This window comes from Panthera uncia (genome assembly GCF_023721935.1).
Source record: "Panthera uncia isolate 11264 chromosome A3 unlocalized genomic scaffold, Puncia_PCG_1.0 HiC_scaffold_11, whole genome shotgun sequence".
Taxonomy (NCBI): Eukaryota; Metazoa; Chordata; class Mammalia; order Carnivora; family Felidae; genus Panthera; species Panthera uncia.
Window position 1 is genome coordinate 151917 of NW_026057578.1, and position 14466 is coordinate 166382.

Genomic DNA, 14466 nt, shown 5'->3' on the forward strand with positions numbered 1-14466 from the left:
AAGAGGTGGGTTTGTCATTACTTCTCTCCTGTACCTGCTCAGGGCTGATCCAGGTAGGGTTTTATGTGGGGTGACTCAGCTGTGACTGAGCCCTTCTATGTTTGGTGCCTGATGGTGTCTTGGATTATCGAGCTCTGTGTGGGGACGCAAGCAGTGGCCCTGGGAGGCGTGTTGGAGGACTTACAAGCTCTTCTGCTTGTTCACAATGCAGCAGGTGAGCCTTGGGTGGACTCCTTACCATCTTTAGTCATAAACAGCACCAGGTTTCTCCTTTGCTGTTTTGACAACTGCCACAGAGAGAGCCATGACAGAATTGAACACGAGGAAAACATTTTTGACAGTGTGTGAAAGACACGGGCAGAAATGTGTCCAACCTGGCAGAAGGTACCCAGTGAGCAGAGATGGGTGGATCCAACGAGGGGGTCCATTGGCATGGCGCTGGAGAGGGAGCTGCACCTGTGTCCTCCACATCCACTTCCAGGATCCTATGTGAGAAGCAGGGTTGCTCTGTGGGCTCCCCTGCCCCTCCCCCTAGGCCCCTCATCCTGGAAGCGGGAGGCTTGGGGATGGCCCCACAGGGCTGAGACTGCACCAGCTCCTCTGATTCCTTGGGGCTCCAGGCGTGCCCCTAAGACCTATACTGGCTCAAGAAGCTGCTGGGGGTGTGAGCAACCCTCAGAGCCAGAACCAGCCCAAATGGATACCTCTGTGGGAGGACCTCCTTTGGAGTTCAGTAGTCACTGAGTCCACCCCGTCCCCTGTGGTAGGCAGGGCATGCACAGCTGGATGTAGCCCTAATACTCGCCTGTTCTTCATCAAGTCATACGTCGGCCTCATTAGGGCAGCACCCCTGGGTGGCCCCGTCTGGGGGGCACACACGACCCAACTGGTGCTCCATGGTAACATCCACATCCATGTGGCACCACAGACACTGTGGCCCCTCTTGGTAGCTTCCATGTGGCCACGATCTCTTCAGCTGGATGAATCAGGACAGGCAGCTAATGAGGATTGGCATCTTGCTGGGCCCAGGGAGGGTCAGGCTAGGAGCAGCAGATGGGCTGTTGTGGTCACTTGGGTACATGTCCTGTGGCCTGTGGAACATCCAAGTGGAGACCCAGAAGGTTCTAGAACTGGGAAAAGCAGACTTGGAAAGCAGTGTGGGAGTAGTCTGCACACGGCAGACATGAGCGGTAGGGATGTTGATTCGGGGAAGGAGAGAGGCCAGGATGCGGACTGGGGCAGCCTCTGCGGAGCACACAGGAGGACAGCACACAGCAGGTGCAGGGTGGGGCAGAAACCAAGAATAGGCCCCGTGGCCAAAGGCAGATGAGAAGAGGGACCAGTGGAGGACGGGAGGAGGGAGCCATAGACATTGCCCAAAGAAAAGAGGCCAGGCCTCAGAGGCCTGCACGCTGTAGACACTGAAAGGAAAGAGAGAAAGACAAGGACAGTGTGGAGTGGGGTGGGGAGGGGGGTTGGGGGTACAGCGAAGGCCCAAGCGCAGCTGCCCTCCAAACACACCAAATGCCCCCAGGTGTCCTGGACCCTGTCTGATTCAAACAGTGGTTGGAAATGAGGCTCAGAATTTCTAAGAATTTTCCTTCATCGTGTCAGGTGGGAGCTCCAGGTTGGCCTTCAAGGCCAGATTCCCAAGGAGGTCAAAAGGTGTGGACAGTTCAGTCTGAAACTCCAAACCTAAGTCTCACCCTGTGAGAGCTAGAGCTCCACCTGACATCAAAGTGTGAAAATGGCGAGGCGCCACTGCAAGGCCAAAAAGCCAAGTGCAAGAGCTTAAGCAAAGAGGAAGGAGGAAGAGGAGGAGGAGGGAGAAGAAGGAAAAGAGAAGAGAAGGAGAAAGAGGAGGAGGAATGAGGGGAGGAAGGAGAAGGAGGAAAGAGAAGAAGAGTTCGTTCCCTGCATAACTGGGAAATGCGAGGATGGGCAACCTTCAGCTGGACCAGGAGCTCTCAAAAGATTAGAGAGTTCTCTCATCCCCTCCCTTCCACCTCCACCTTTCTCTTTCCATTTCTCGACTCTACCTCCCTCCAGAACGTCCAGACGCTCTCCTACTGCAGCTGCCTTCCTCCTTGTGGCCGGGAGAGGTGGTCTGTGGCAACCCCTGTTCCACCCCTCAACCCCACCACCCCTGCCACCCCACCCTGACTGACAACCCCAACAGGAAGACTTCTGTCCAAGCCCAAGAGAAAGTTCTGCTCTGCACATACCCAGTCATGTGGGAAGAGGCAGAGCACAGTGACTTAGACCTCCTAGAACCGCCCCTTAGGGGAAGGATGTTCGTTCCACATTAGGGTCCCAAGAAGAGACCACAGGTGGAAGAGGCCACCCACCCACCCACCCAGCCACTCCCCAGGAAGGTGACTCATTAGGGCTCTCAGGGACACAGACCGCCGGCACAGTACACACCGCTCCCACACAGTCAGAGTGGACTTTTATTAGGAAATCACCCTGCAAACACACCGAGAAGTGCTGTGCTGTGGGTTCCACGCATTTCCTGAGGAAGGGGGTCACAGTTTCGGAGCTGTCGGAGGAGCAGGGAGCCTGTGAGCGGGGACTGCTCGGTGCTGCCTGTGGCCAGCACTCCTTCACAGCAGCATGACTCAGCCATCAAGAACCAGCACACAGACGCAACACAAGAAACACGCCAGAGCACACACATCTGCGCTACACTTAAATAAATAATAAATACAGAATTCCACTTGCTGTTGTCCGTGCCTGAAACAAAAGGAACCGAAGGGATGAAGAAAACCAAAAAGTCTTTCTTTCCATTGGACCAGGGGGAAAACATCCCCAAATTATCAAAATTCCTCAGTTACAAAATACTCTTTAAAAAATTCCATTATTAAAAGAATAAATAACAAAATATATAAAAAATAACTTGGTTGCATCAAAATTATAAGAAGACTTCTATATATAGAAGTTATAGCAAGATTTTTTGTGGCCTATCTCTTGTCAAATAGTCAATTTTGCTTTGATTTCATCTGTTTCCCTCTCATGGTGTCCTGGTGTGGGGTCTAGTTGAAACAGTACAAAATTAATAAATAAAAATGTTAAATAAATAGCAAATGTTAACACAAGAGGTTGTGAATATAAATACTTACATCTTGACAAAATTAAACAATGTACAGAATAATTAAACTAACTACTTTTTTTTTCTTCCAGGAAGTGCAATTTCTCTACTTTTAAATACTACCTTGGAATTGCAGTCACAACCGATTTGGACTCTATTTACACGGTAGGAACATTGTGTTTAACACATTATGTTAAAATTTTTTTTCGCGTCTTGAATGGATCTAAAAGGAAGCGAAACCTTGGTGGTCTCCTAATTAGGGATTTATCCCCTGACCTTGCCGATGCCACCTCCGCCCCAGTCAAGCTCGGCCACGACCCGGGTAAAGCGGCAGTGACGGGTCACAGGCATGAGTGGACGCACAGACAGCCAGAGACCCTGGCCCTGACCCAGACCTGGGTCTGAAGGCGGCAGCCCCGAGGGGGAGCGTGACCCCAAGCCTGCACATGTCTGTGCGGGCTTGGGGTGCCAGCTGCCCCTAGAAGTGAGGTGCTTTAATGTGGAACTTCCAGGGGTTCCCAGGTTAGAGTCCTCAAGTTGGCCATGGGCTGCAGGTCTGTTTCTAACCCTCTGGAACAGTGCTTTATTCCATCCTTAAGACAAAACTGAGTTAAATGAAAACAGAAAACACACTTGCCACATTGACCTCACTGAGCAGACGTGTGCCCAGGGGCACATGCTCCAGGCTGACACTGTCACACGCACCACCCGCCCCGTGCCCACGGCTACCCTCCCAGCCTCGACAGACAAAGGAATACTGTGGTTGCAAACTCCAAAACTTCCCTGAGAACCTTGTCCATGAGCTTTCACTGGAGACTTTGAGCTGCTCTTCAGATTTCTTTCAAAAAACAAAAATAAATCACTTTGTAATACTTCATGCCCTGCCCTGCATTCGTGTGGGGAGGTCAAGGCCTCCAGCCTGGCAAGTGCAACGAGAAAGACACTGATTTCCAGGCACCCCTGTGGATAAGCCCAACTGAGGCCTCCCTGGGCTGCCAACTGGAAGTCACTGTGAGTTGGGACTCCCCACTGCGGGGGCAGGGCAAGGGAGGTAAGCGCGGGAGCCAAGTTGGGCTGCCCCGGATGTCCGGATTGGCGGGGTGGCTCTGGAGTGATGGGGTCTAGACCTGGATGCCCCTCACAGCCCGTTTGATGCTCTCCAGGAGGTCCTTGTTCTCGGGGTTCTGGTAGCACTCCTGGTTGGAGTACATGTCAGTGAGGGTGCTCACGTAGGCATCGAAATTCTGCTCACATATTGGCTCCTGGAGAACAGAACCAGGTTAGCAAGCTCCATCCACACGGTGTGTCCCCTGATTTTCAGAAGCCACAGAAGTCTGTGGCAGGACTCAAACCCATCTCCTCACACCTACTAGGGCCACCACTGGCACCCTTGGGCTGAAACAACCATGAGCATCCTGCTGTGGATTCATAAGCTCTTCGGGACAGCTGGAACCACTGTGGCCAGCAGCCTGTCGGGCAGAGCACCTGCCCTTCTGGCAGGACCCCAGAGGTAGAGGTGTGCCGCGCCCTCCTTGCCCTCCCCAGAGTCCTGGCAGGGGGTGGGGGGACAGTCAGCCACAAGCTCACTGGTGTGCCTGCAGGGCCACATACTGCTTACCATGTGCGGAAGGCGGATGTTGGCGAGACTTTGGATGAGGGCCTGGCTCAGGCCCGACAGCTCCAGAAACAGGGCTTCATTCTGCTCCTCAATGAGCTTGTTCTCCTCTTCGATATTCTTCAGGCTCTTCTCCATGGAGGAGATCTGCACCAGACCAAGGTGGGAAATGCCTCCTGTCATGGGGGCCCCATGGACCATATCATGTCCTCCTGGGACACACCCAGCATGCTAACTGTGCCACATCTGCTATCTTTCTGGGAGAAGGCAAAGACGTAGGGACTCTGGTCCCTGGATGGAGGAGGGGACCCAGTGACTCAGCCAGGAGTGGTGTGGGACCATGGGTTTCTATGCCACATCTGTCCTGCGGGGGCAGAGAGGAACACAGACTCTGAGCACCCTGGGCTCAAATACCAGCCCACCACTAGCCGTACAGTTAACCTCCCCATGTTTCTTCTTCCTTGTCTGTAATGGGAATACTGCACGCACTTTATGGGGTGTCTGGCTGCCTTTGGGTTTTCTCCCCACCAGAAAGGCCAACAAAGTGCCTTAATAAAGCTGTGGAAGACAGCCACTCCTAGCTGAGTGGAGCCAGTCAATGACTCCTCCAGCACACCCTGAGAGTGACAGTGACAGCAGGGCTATGGGTCATGGGCAGTCCAGCCTACCCAGAGCAGCTCAAGCGATCAGGTGAGTCTCAGGGTCCGCATAACCCTATGCAGACATTCACAGCCAGCATGGGGAAGGTGGGAAACCTTCCCTGGGGCCTGATCTGGAGAAGACTTGCTTGGGAGGGCAGCCCCCAACCTGACCACATCTTAAGGAGGCCTCAGGGCAGAGGCAAGTTCACATGACATGTGTGACACATTAAGCTGTCCCCAGATAGAGACAGGTAAGCTGCCTTTTAGAAAGCTATGGATCAGGTAGAGTGCTTTCCTCCAACCACGTGGCTGGGAAACACCATGCTTCGTCACCTGGTGACAAATCTTCGGCTTAAAACACTTGGGAGTAGGAGTTAGGGGACTGCCTTCTCTCTGCCTGAGCCTTCGGCAGAGCACATGACTCAAAACTCCCTCTAGAGGAAAGGGGGCTCCCGGTCCTTCCAAATGGATGCCGATAAATAAAAAGGTGGAAATCAGGGGGTGCCTGGTGCCTGGTGGCTCAGTGACTGTGTTGAGCATCTGACTCTTGGTTTCCGCTGGGGTCATGATCTTGCGGTTCACGAGTTCAAGCCCCACACTGGCCTCCACGCCAGTGGAGCAGTGGAACAGAAGCCTGTTCGGGATTCTCTCTCTCTGCCCCTCCCCTACCCACTCTCTCTCTCAAAATAACTAAATAAAAACTTTGAAGAAAAAAAAAGGTGGAAATCAGCAAAAAGGGAGAAATCAGAGGTGCTGCCCCAAGGGTACACTCTGAGAAGGGAGGGAGCAGTGAGGGACAGAGGGTGGCAGTCACACAGTGATATGTCTCGGCACCCAGAGACGCCCCAGCACTCCTCTGCTTCTACTGCCTAGGAACCTGGGGAAAGTGCTGCAGAATGAAAATCCTTCCTAATCTCCATGGGCCGATGCTCTGTTTACACAGGAGGTCAGCGTGAAAGCCTGTTTTCCAGTGGAGGAAGGAACAGAGGAACAAGACATGTAGAGCTCCAATGTGTCACACTGCAGCCTCTGGGAAGGAGCCTCACCACCTTCCCATCTGTCCTTCCTGCCCTCAGATCCTGCAGGGCCCAGTACCTCCTTGTCCCTCTGCCCTTCAAGCCATAGGGGACACAGCTATGTGTGGCCACTCCTTCTGTGCTCCAGGTTCTCTCCAGCCCCCTACTCAACAGCTAAGGACAGGGCACTGTCTTCTTTTCGGAATAAGGCTTTCGCTGCATTTTTTCCTGATGACAAGTGTTCATTTTGGGGAAATCAGAGAGATGACAAATACCCTTAAAGAAATGTGTAACTCTATCACATGGCAACAGTGGCTCTTTCTGGGTCAGACGCCTCCTCATACAAATGTCTTTACCTCACAACAACCTCACAGAGTTGACTCCTATTTTTCTCTTCACTCCACCAGCAAGGACGTCAAGATGCAGATTGCCAACGGGTTTTCCAGGTCACTCGGCTGGCGTATGGCAGTACCGTGGTAGAGGCAGGCTCCAGCCAGACCCCCGGAACCCACCTGGTGGTGCTACTCCTACAGGGCTAGCAGCCAACTCTGATGGCACCAGTAACCCTGATGGGACCCCCGGCAGGGCCACCTGAAGACCCCTTACGGCTGGAAGAAGAGCCAGTGCGGGCGGGTGTGGCATGTTCTGAGTCTCGCTGAGCGCTACGCCCATCAGCTCAGCTTGGCAGCAAGTTTGATGAGGGGCTCAGTTTTCCTGCCTCGCTGAAGTGCAGGCTGAGGACCAGGACCTCTCCGGTGGGGAGGGAGAGGGCGTACGTGCAGGTGGGCAGCACCACCCACCTGGGACTGCAGCTGTACCATGGCAGCCTCCATCTCTGAGTTGGACTCGTTCAGGTCGCGGATCTCCTGGTTCAGCTGCTTGATCTCTTCATCGTTCTCCAGAACTGCCCCAGAGAGAAACCTTGGTTGTGGCCCTCAGCTTTGCGCCCAGGCCAGCAGGTGGGAGTGCAGTGGAGGCCTGTTTTCTAGGTGGGACTAGGGAGCCCGTCCAAGCAGAGGCAACCTGCCTGGCTCGGTGGGCAGCTCGTATCCCACTTTTGTGCTGGAAAAGTCGATCTTGGAGACTAGCAGCCGTGTGTCTACATTTTTCCCCCTGACCCTGGGGCACGGATAGGAGAGTATAAATCTTTGGCAAGTGTTAATTGCCAAGATAAAGACGGAAGTTTTCCAGGTGGTACTGAATTTCCTCAGCTTCCCTCTTCGTTGACACTAACTGAGTTCACGAATCCACAAACCCTGAGAGCGTGGCTTCTGATGCCGCCATCAGGGTTCTCTGATGCCACCACTTGTCAATACCCAGGTTAGAGCAAGCATGGCCACTTGAGGGCCAGGATCCCAGACTTGAGGCGACCAGGGGTCCAGAGCTAGGTTGGGGGACCCGTCGACTCAGGTAAGCAGTCTGTCTCCACCATGACTCACGCTAGGAGGGGCCTTGTCTCCCTACCCCCTCCCGCCAGTACCTGCTCACTCACCCATGTCACAGACATCGCTTGGAGGAACTGCAGGAGGGACACCTTACCATCACTCGTCTTGAACTTCGTGCTGAGAACCTCATCCCCTGAGACTTTTCCCTTCTTTCCAGCAAAGGTTGCTCTGGGACAGCCAGATAAGCTGGAAGCAAAGGTCACACCAAAAACCAGTCCAAGGTCACATACCAAGGGCCAGTCTGTGATGACACATCACAATGAAAGCCAAGTCCTCATTGGCTGGCAGCCTGGTAGGACCCTGGTTGGAACTTTCTCATTCGTCTCCTCTTGCCACCTGCTCCCCGGCTCCGGCCGCCAAGCTTCCACACCCCTTATTCAGTAGCCCAGGCCTTTCCCAGCTTAGGCCCTAAAGGCTTATCCCCAGATTGCCTGGGCCAAGCTCCTCACCCCCTTCTCAGAGAGGCCTCCCTCCCTCCTCCCTGCCACTATCCTCCCCCACAGCATCTATCCTCTTGGCCACACTGCAATATCTTACTCATTTGTTTGGTTATAGTCTGTCCCTCACTTGGCCCAAATCAACTCTTGTTCTCTGCTCTCCTGAGCCTGGTATTTGGTGGACTCTAAGTCAAAGCTTGTGGAACGAATGAGTTCATTAATCTTTAGGTGGAGAGACAGGGACGGAACAAAAGAAAGAGAAGGTTTCTGATGAACAGTGTAGTGACCCCTGCACCTTGGCCAATACCTCAGCTGCCTGGCACACAGAGGAATAGAATGGGGGAGGCAAGCCGTCCCCAGGCCTGGGACAGGTGTTGGGGGCAAATGAGAGCCCAGGCAAGGAGGGGTCTTGTCGCCATGTCCCTTCCACAGCAGGCAGACGTGGGCCCAAAGTTCAAAGAAGAGACCCCAGCAGGAGGGGCCAGCTTTTCATGAGAAGCCGGCAGCCTGTGTCGAGAATGCACACACGAGACTCAGGGCTCCACTCACTCTTGCTGGAGGGACTCCACATGCTCCATGTGGAGCAGCCACATGGGGTGCCACATGTCACAAACACCATGATCTGATACTAACAGATTTTCTATGGCTTCATCCAGTCAGCTACCAATCCGGGCCTTGCTTTTCCCTGGAGAAACTATAGGCCACAACTGAGCCCTTCCTGAGTCTGGTCCTTCCTGAAGAACCTTGCCCACATGCCCAAGACTAGGGGCCTATGAAATGCAAGCCATGCAGGGCAGTTACCTCCGGTGGGTGAGGAAGCTACCATTGGCATGACCGGAGCCATCACAGCCTGGAGTGGGGCAGGTGGGCCCCTCGTTCTTCAGTGACTTCCAGGAGAACGGTGAGCCATTAAGAGAACCCTCTTTCTGCCTCCGAGCGGCCAGCGGGCAGCCAGATGCACTTCTGTGTGAAGCATATTTGCCGCTGATGTGACCGAGCCCCACACAGCCTGGCACAGGGCACCTGGCACAAAGAGGTCAGAGGTGAGCACTGAGCACTAGATGGGGGAGGTGAAGTCCAGAGACTCTCCCATGCCAGACACTGAGACTGCTGGGGGCTCCTGGATGAACTACCATGGTTGGAGTGATTCCTGAAGCCACAGGTCAGAACCTGGGCCTTCCCAACCAGATGTAAAGGCAACAGGGATCACGTTCCCTCTCCAGCCTCACTCTCACACCTCCTGCATAGTTGGAAGGTCAGCAGCTACCTTCCCTGAAAGGAGAAGCTACCTTCTCTGGAAGAAGCTACCTTCTCTGGAAGGAGAAGCTACCTTCTCTGGAAGCAGCTACCTTCTCTGGAAGGAGAAGCTACTTTCTCTGGAAGCAGCTACCTTTTCCAGAAGGAGAAGCTACCTTCTCTGGAAGGAGAAGCAACCTTCTCTGGAACCAGCTACCTTCTCTGAAAGGAGAAGCTACCTTCTCTGGAAGGAGAAGCTACCTTCTCTGGAAGCAGCTACCTTCTCTGGAAGGAGAAGCTACCTTCTCTGGAAACAGCTACCTTCTCTGGAAGGAGAAGCTACCTTCTCTGAAAGGAGAACCTACCTTCTCTGGAAGCAGCTACCTTCTCTGGAAGGGGAAGCTACCTTCTCTGGAAGCAGCTACCTTCTCTGGAAGCAGCTACCTTCTCTGGAAGGAGAAGCTACCTTCTCTGGAAACAGCTACCTTCTCTGGAAGGAGAAGCTACCTTCTCTGAAAGGAGAACCTACCTTCTCTGGAAGCAGCTACCTTCTCTGGAAGGGGAAGCTACCTTCTCTGGAAGCAGCTACCTTCTCTGGAAGGAGAAGCTACCTTCTCTGGAAGCAGCTACCTTCTCTGGAAGCAGCTACCTTCTCTGGAAGGAGAAGCTACCTTCTCTGGAAGGAGAAGCTACCTTCTCTGGAAGCAGCTACCTTCTCTGAAAGGAGAAGCTACCTTCTCTGGAAGCAGCTACCTTCTCTGGAAGGAGAAGCTACCTTCTCTGAAAGGAGAACCTCCCTTCTCTGGAAGCAACTACCTTCTCTGGAAGGAGAAGCTACCTTCTCTGGAAGCAGCTACCTTCTCTGGAAGGAGAAGCTACCTTCTCTGGAAGAAGCTACCTTCTCTGAAAGGAGAAGCTTCCTTCTCTGGAAGCAGCTACTTTCTCTGGAAGGAGAAACTTCCTTCTCTGGAAGCAGCTACCTTCTCTGGAAGCAGCTACCCTCTCTGGAAGGAGCCATGATGCCCTTGCGCCCTGGGATGTCTCTCAGGGGCCTCTGGGTCTACACCTAGACCTCTTGCTGCCACATCACTTCTATATCACCCCAGCCATGTGTAGTGAAGTGAAGGTGTCAGATGAAACCATCCAGAGCCCACTCCCTGGGAGATTGCACCAAGCACAGAGCCTGGGGGCCTGGGCAGTCACAGAAGTCCCAAGAGTGCCCTGAACCAGGCAGCGCGGGGACAGCAGGGGCTCCATCACCCCACAGCATCCCAGAATGAGACTGTCATGCCATGATGTCCATGGATGTCCCCACATCCGAAATGTGTGTTCTGGAAGGAAGAACACAGGCCACAGTGCTCATGCAAGAAAGACTCAGTTCAGACATTCCATAATGACTCCTGCCAAGTTGTTGCAGAACAGGGAGAGAATCCTCTTGGGAAATAGCAAATGCCCCAGGAATGGTTGAAGTAACTTGAGAAAAGGTTCAGAGCAAATCCCCCTCATGCTGCCATTGGAATGAGTGCACCACAGAAAACTGGCTGGAGCAGGGGGCTCTGGGCATCCACTCTCATGGGATCCAGGCGGGACCTGGGCCAGGAGCTCCCTGCGATGCCTTCTGAGCACCGACATTTCAGGATCATGGTATCTGAGCTCAGGACCACCTAGGAACCAACAACTGACTGGGGACAACATCCTCCACCTATAAGTTCTGTTTTCTCCCCTGCAACAAATGAGACTCATGTAATTTCCCATTTGTTACCCACTTTTTATAAGCCACAGACCTGGCAAACACACAGGGCCCTGAAAGGGGACACATGGCCCCAGTTTACAGAGGTGGGGTTCCTTGGGGTGGGGAAGTCAGAGGCACAAAGCCTTCAGGAGAGCAAGGGTCATTCCGGGGCTCCTGCTCCAGCAGGTGAGGGGACGGGGCCTCATTGCCCAGAAGTTGTCCCCATACTCGGGCGTCACTTCCAAGGTGGCCACTGCAGACATTTTCCCAGCCTCCTTTGCCTGGATCCAGCCCCACTTGTCTCCTCTCCTGGTGCCCATCCCTCTCTTCCTCATCCCAGCCACGTGGGCCTCAGACATGTGGAATGGCCACTGATCCGGTCCAAGGTCATCTCAGCCATCAGTCCAGAGTGGAGACGCTGCCAAGGGCCTTGGAAGGACCCCGGGGACGTTCCATTCTATGTCTGCCCCTCGCACCTGGACACCTCTCTGCTGTGGGGTCCCAGAGACACCGGGGCCAGGTGCTCTGAAAGTGCCTGTGAGCACCTGCCATCACAAGATCAAAGGCCAAATGAGAGGCAGCCCTTCACAGTTACAACACACGGTTGAATCTAAATTCCTTTTTCCAACTTTGTTTGCAAAACTCTAACCCTCCTCATCACGAATGACCCCCTGGAATTTATTCGTAGTGAGTATTTCGGACATGTGGGTGGTAACACCACTTCTCTGTCCCTCCACAACCAGTGTCCAAATCTTTGGAGCTGTCGGGTGACCTCACATTAAGGCGTGTGTGGAGTGCCAAGTCAGGCAGCTTCTGTACTTGCCAGGTAGGCCGGTGGTAGGGCACAGGAGCTCTGTGCCACCAGGGTCCCAGGGTCAGAGGCACATCTCTTTTGTCAGATGTCAGTGTGGTTGGGGAGGGGGGGGGGGGGGGGGGGGGGGGGGGGGCACGGCGGGGGCGGGGAGGGCTCTCCACAGGCGATAGGCATTGAGCTCCTAACCCTACCTACACTGGAACATCCACAGACTTTTACGGCCAGTTATTTAGTTTTGGCAAAGGGATTTAGCAGAATGTGCTGACATGACTTAATCTCAAACGGTGCAGACACAAGATGTCATAAAGGGAACTCTTCCTCCAGCAGCCTCCATAATCCCATCTAGCACACGCTCACGAAATCCCGTCACGCAGCAGGACCTGATGCCCCGGTTAAAGTTTCTGCTGCAGTCTGCATTTGTTTAAAGATGATAGTCAATTATAAATACAGTTAAAGTTTATGGCTGGGGAGGAGGCCCTATAAAATGGAGGTGCTGAATAGGCGCCCCTCCCTCCCACCGCCTTGCCATGAAGCCATTAGGAGCTTCAGCCACCCTGTAAATGCTGACCTGCTTCTAAGTCATATTCTCCACTTGGCTGAAAAAGTCTTGTTTTTTAAAAAGCAAAGTTGACAGCACATTAGGAGGAGGAAAACCATTTTTCCCAGTTAATTCGAAAAATGCTGATCTTGATTTTGATCATTTGCAAATGCAGCACAATTCACTTATCATATCCCTACAGCAGGATCCTTGCTAAATCCATAGCAGCTTGCATTTATATGATCGCAGGCAAATTCCTGGCTTCTCAGAAAGATAAATACTCTTTATCCAGCCTAGCATTTAGTAGGCTGCATTCAGGACACCAATATCCACAAATTTTGTGTTTTTGATTTAGCACTCATTATAGTTTCATTGTAAAAAATAAATTAAATAAACCAGCCACAGCCTCTTACCACCAAACAGCTGGTGGAGCCAGCCCCTTCGAAGGATGTGACGCTGGTCAATCAGACCTCTCCTCCTGTGGCCAAGCAGATGTTTGGGCGCGGCTGGGATGAGCTACGAGCTGAAGCTCCAAGGAGGAGCAACCTGTCCAGGTTGCTTCCCTCTGTAGGGGCGAGCATCCAGTTGTTCTTGGCCCAAAGGTAACACGCAATCAGGACAGACCCGCTTTCTGTGGACCTGCCTGGCTATGCCCTGACCAAGCCGGCTCCAAGGCCCTGTGCCACAACACAGCCCGAACCCTTCCCTTCTACTCATCAACTGGCAAGGGGACCCACTGCCTGCTTCATCCAGTTTTGGCTTTGAAAGTCCTGGGCAAATCGAATGGTGGGTCAGTCTGTTAGCCATACCTGCAAGTGGGGGGTTTGGGGGCAAGTTCCTTCCTGGAAAGATAAGCTTGCAACGATACGGGCCCCTACCGAGTGGGGCACTCACAGGTTCAGAGTTCACACACAATCCCCCTGATGACACGTTAGGTAGCCCCAAGTGGGACAGTCTGGAGAGGGTTTCAGGGACTTCAGTCACGTAAGGCCCAGGATGTCCCCTTTCCTCCCCACAGCAGTGTCGAGGTCCCAGTTCAGGGCGACCCTCCTGGGCTCCCTCTTTCCACACCAGCTCCCTGCAAAGGCATGTGAGTGTGCAGACACACACAATTTGAAGACTGGTCATCTTCCTCACCCTCCTCTCCTCCTCCTGCACCTGACCTTTCCCATCGGACCACATCTGTGCAGGTTGCAATTCCCACGAGCGCCCTGTGGGGCTGCCCCATGCCCTGAGCCTACACCCGGGTGCCCCCCCCCCCCCACCACGGTGCGTGGGCAGCAGGGCTCTCTGCCTCTCCTGGCCCCATCAAACACCCCCAGAACTGAGAAGCCCACACAGGAGGGCACTGTGTGTGCCCTCAATACAACACACGTGGCTCACAGCCTCGTAGGTGTCCACATGCACAGTAGGAGGACTTCTGTAAAACTGGGCATTGTCATTGACCAGCTGTATTAATTGAAAAAGGAGTCTAGAAGCAGCTTTTCAGGATCATAACACACAGGAAAATCCCAATTCTGCAAAGCGACCAAGGGCATCAGCAAGACCCCAACTTACTTCATCAGCTCAGGATCTTCCTTGTCATCCTTTGTGGGCGTCACCCTGGCTCCACTTTTCTTGGCACGAGGGCAGCCTGACAAGCTAGTTTTGAAAGAGGAACATAAGCCGTGGTCATTCCAGAACAGCAGCTTCTCACACCCATCTGCCCCTCCCCACCCCTCCAGCTCTGTGATCAGCAGCCCCAGAGGATCCCAAGGAAACTTCTGTCATCGAGCACTCTACTGGACAGTAGGGCTATGACAGGAAGTGGCACCATGAGCCCTCTCGTTCTGGCTGCTAATAGCAACACGATCAGGCTTTGGGCACGGCAATTCAGATTACGGCGAGGAAACAGGCTGTGGTTG

At 53.5% G+C, this 14466-nt stretch overlaps 1 protein-coding gene across 1 annotated transcript in view; it reads right to left on the reverse strand.

Annotated features, from left to right (window-relative positions):
• Window positions 1-2469: 2469 nt before the first annotated feature.
• MYT1 (myelin transcription factor 1) overlaps window positions 2470-14466 on the reverse strand; it is a 40745-nt gene continuing 28748 nt past the window's right edge. Inside the window, exons 16-21 of the mRNA XM_049650398.1 lie at window positions 14120-14203; window positions 9044-9265; window positions 7900-7991; window positions 7161-7264; window positions 4707-4850; window positions 2470-4350 (exon numbers count right to left, since the gene is read on the reverse strand). Coding sequence (XP_049506355.1) covers window positions 4210-4350; window positions 4707-4850; window positions 7161-7264; window positions 7900-7991; window positions 9044-9265; window positions 14120-14203 — 787 coding nt within the window. The 3' untranslated portion in view covers window positions 2470-4209. The remainder of the gene's footprint in view (window positions 4351-4706; window positions 4851-7160; window positions 7265-7899; window positions 7992-9043; window positions 9266-14119; window positions 14204-14466) is intronic.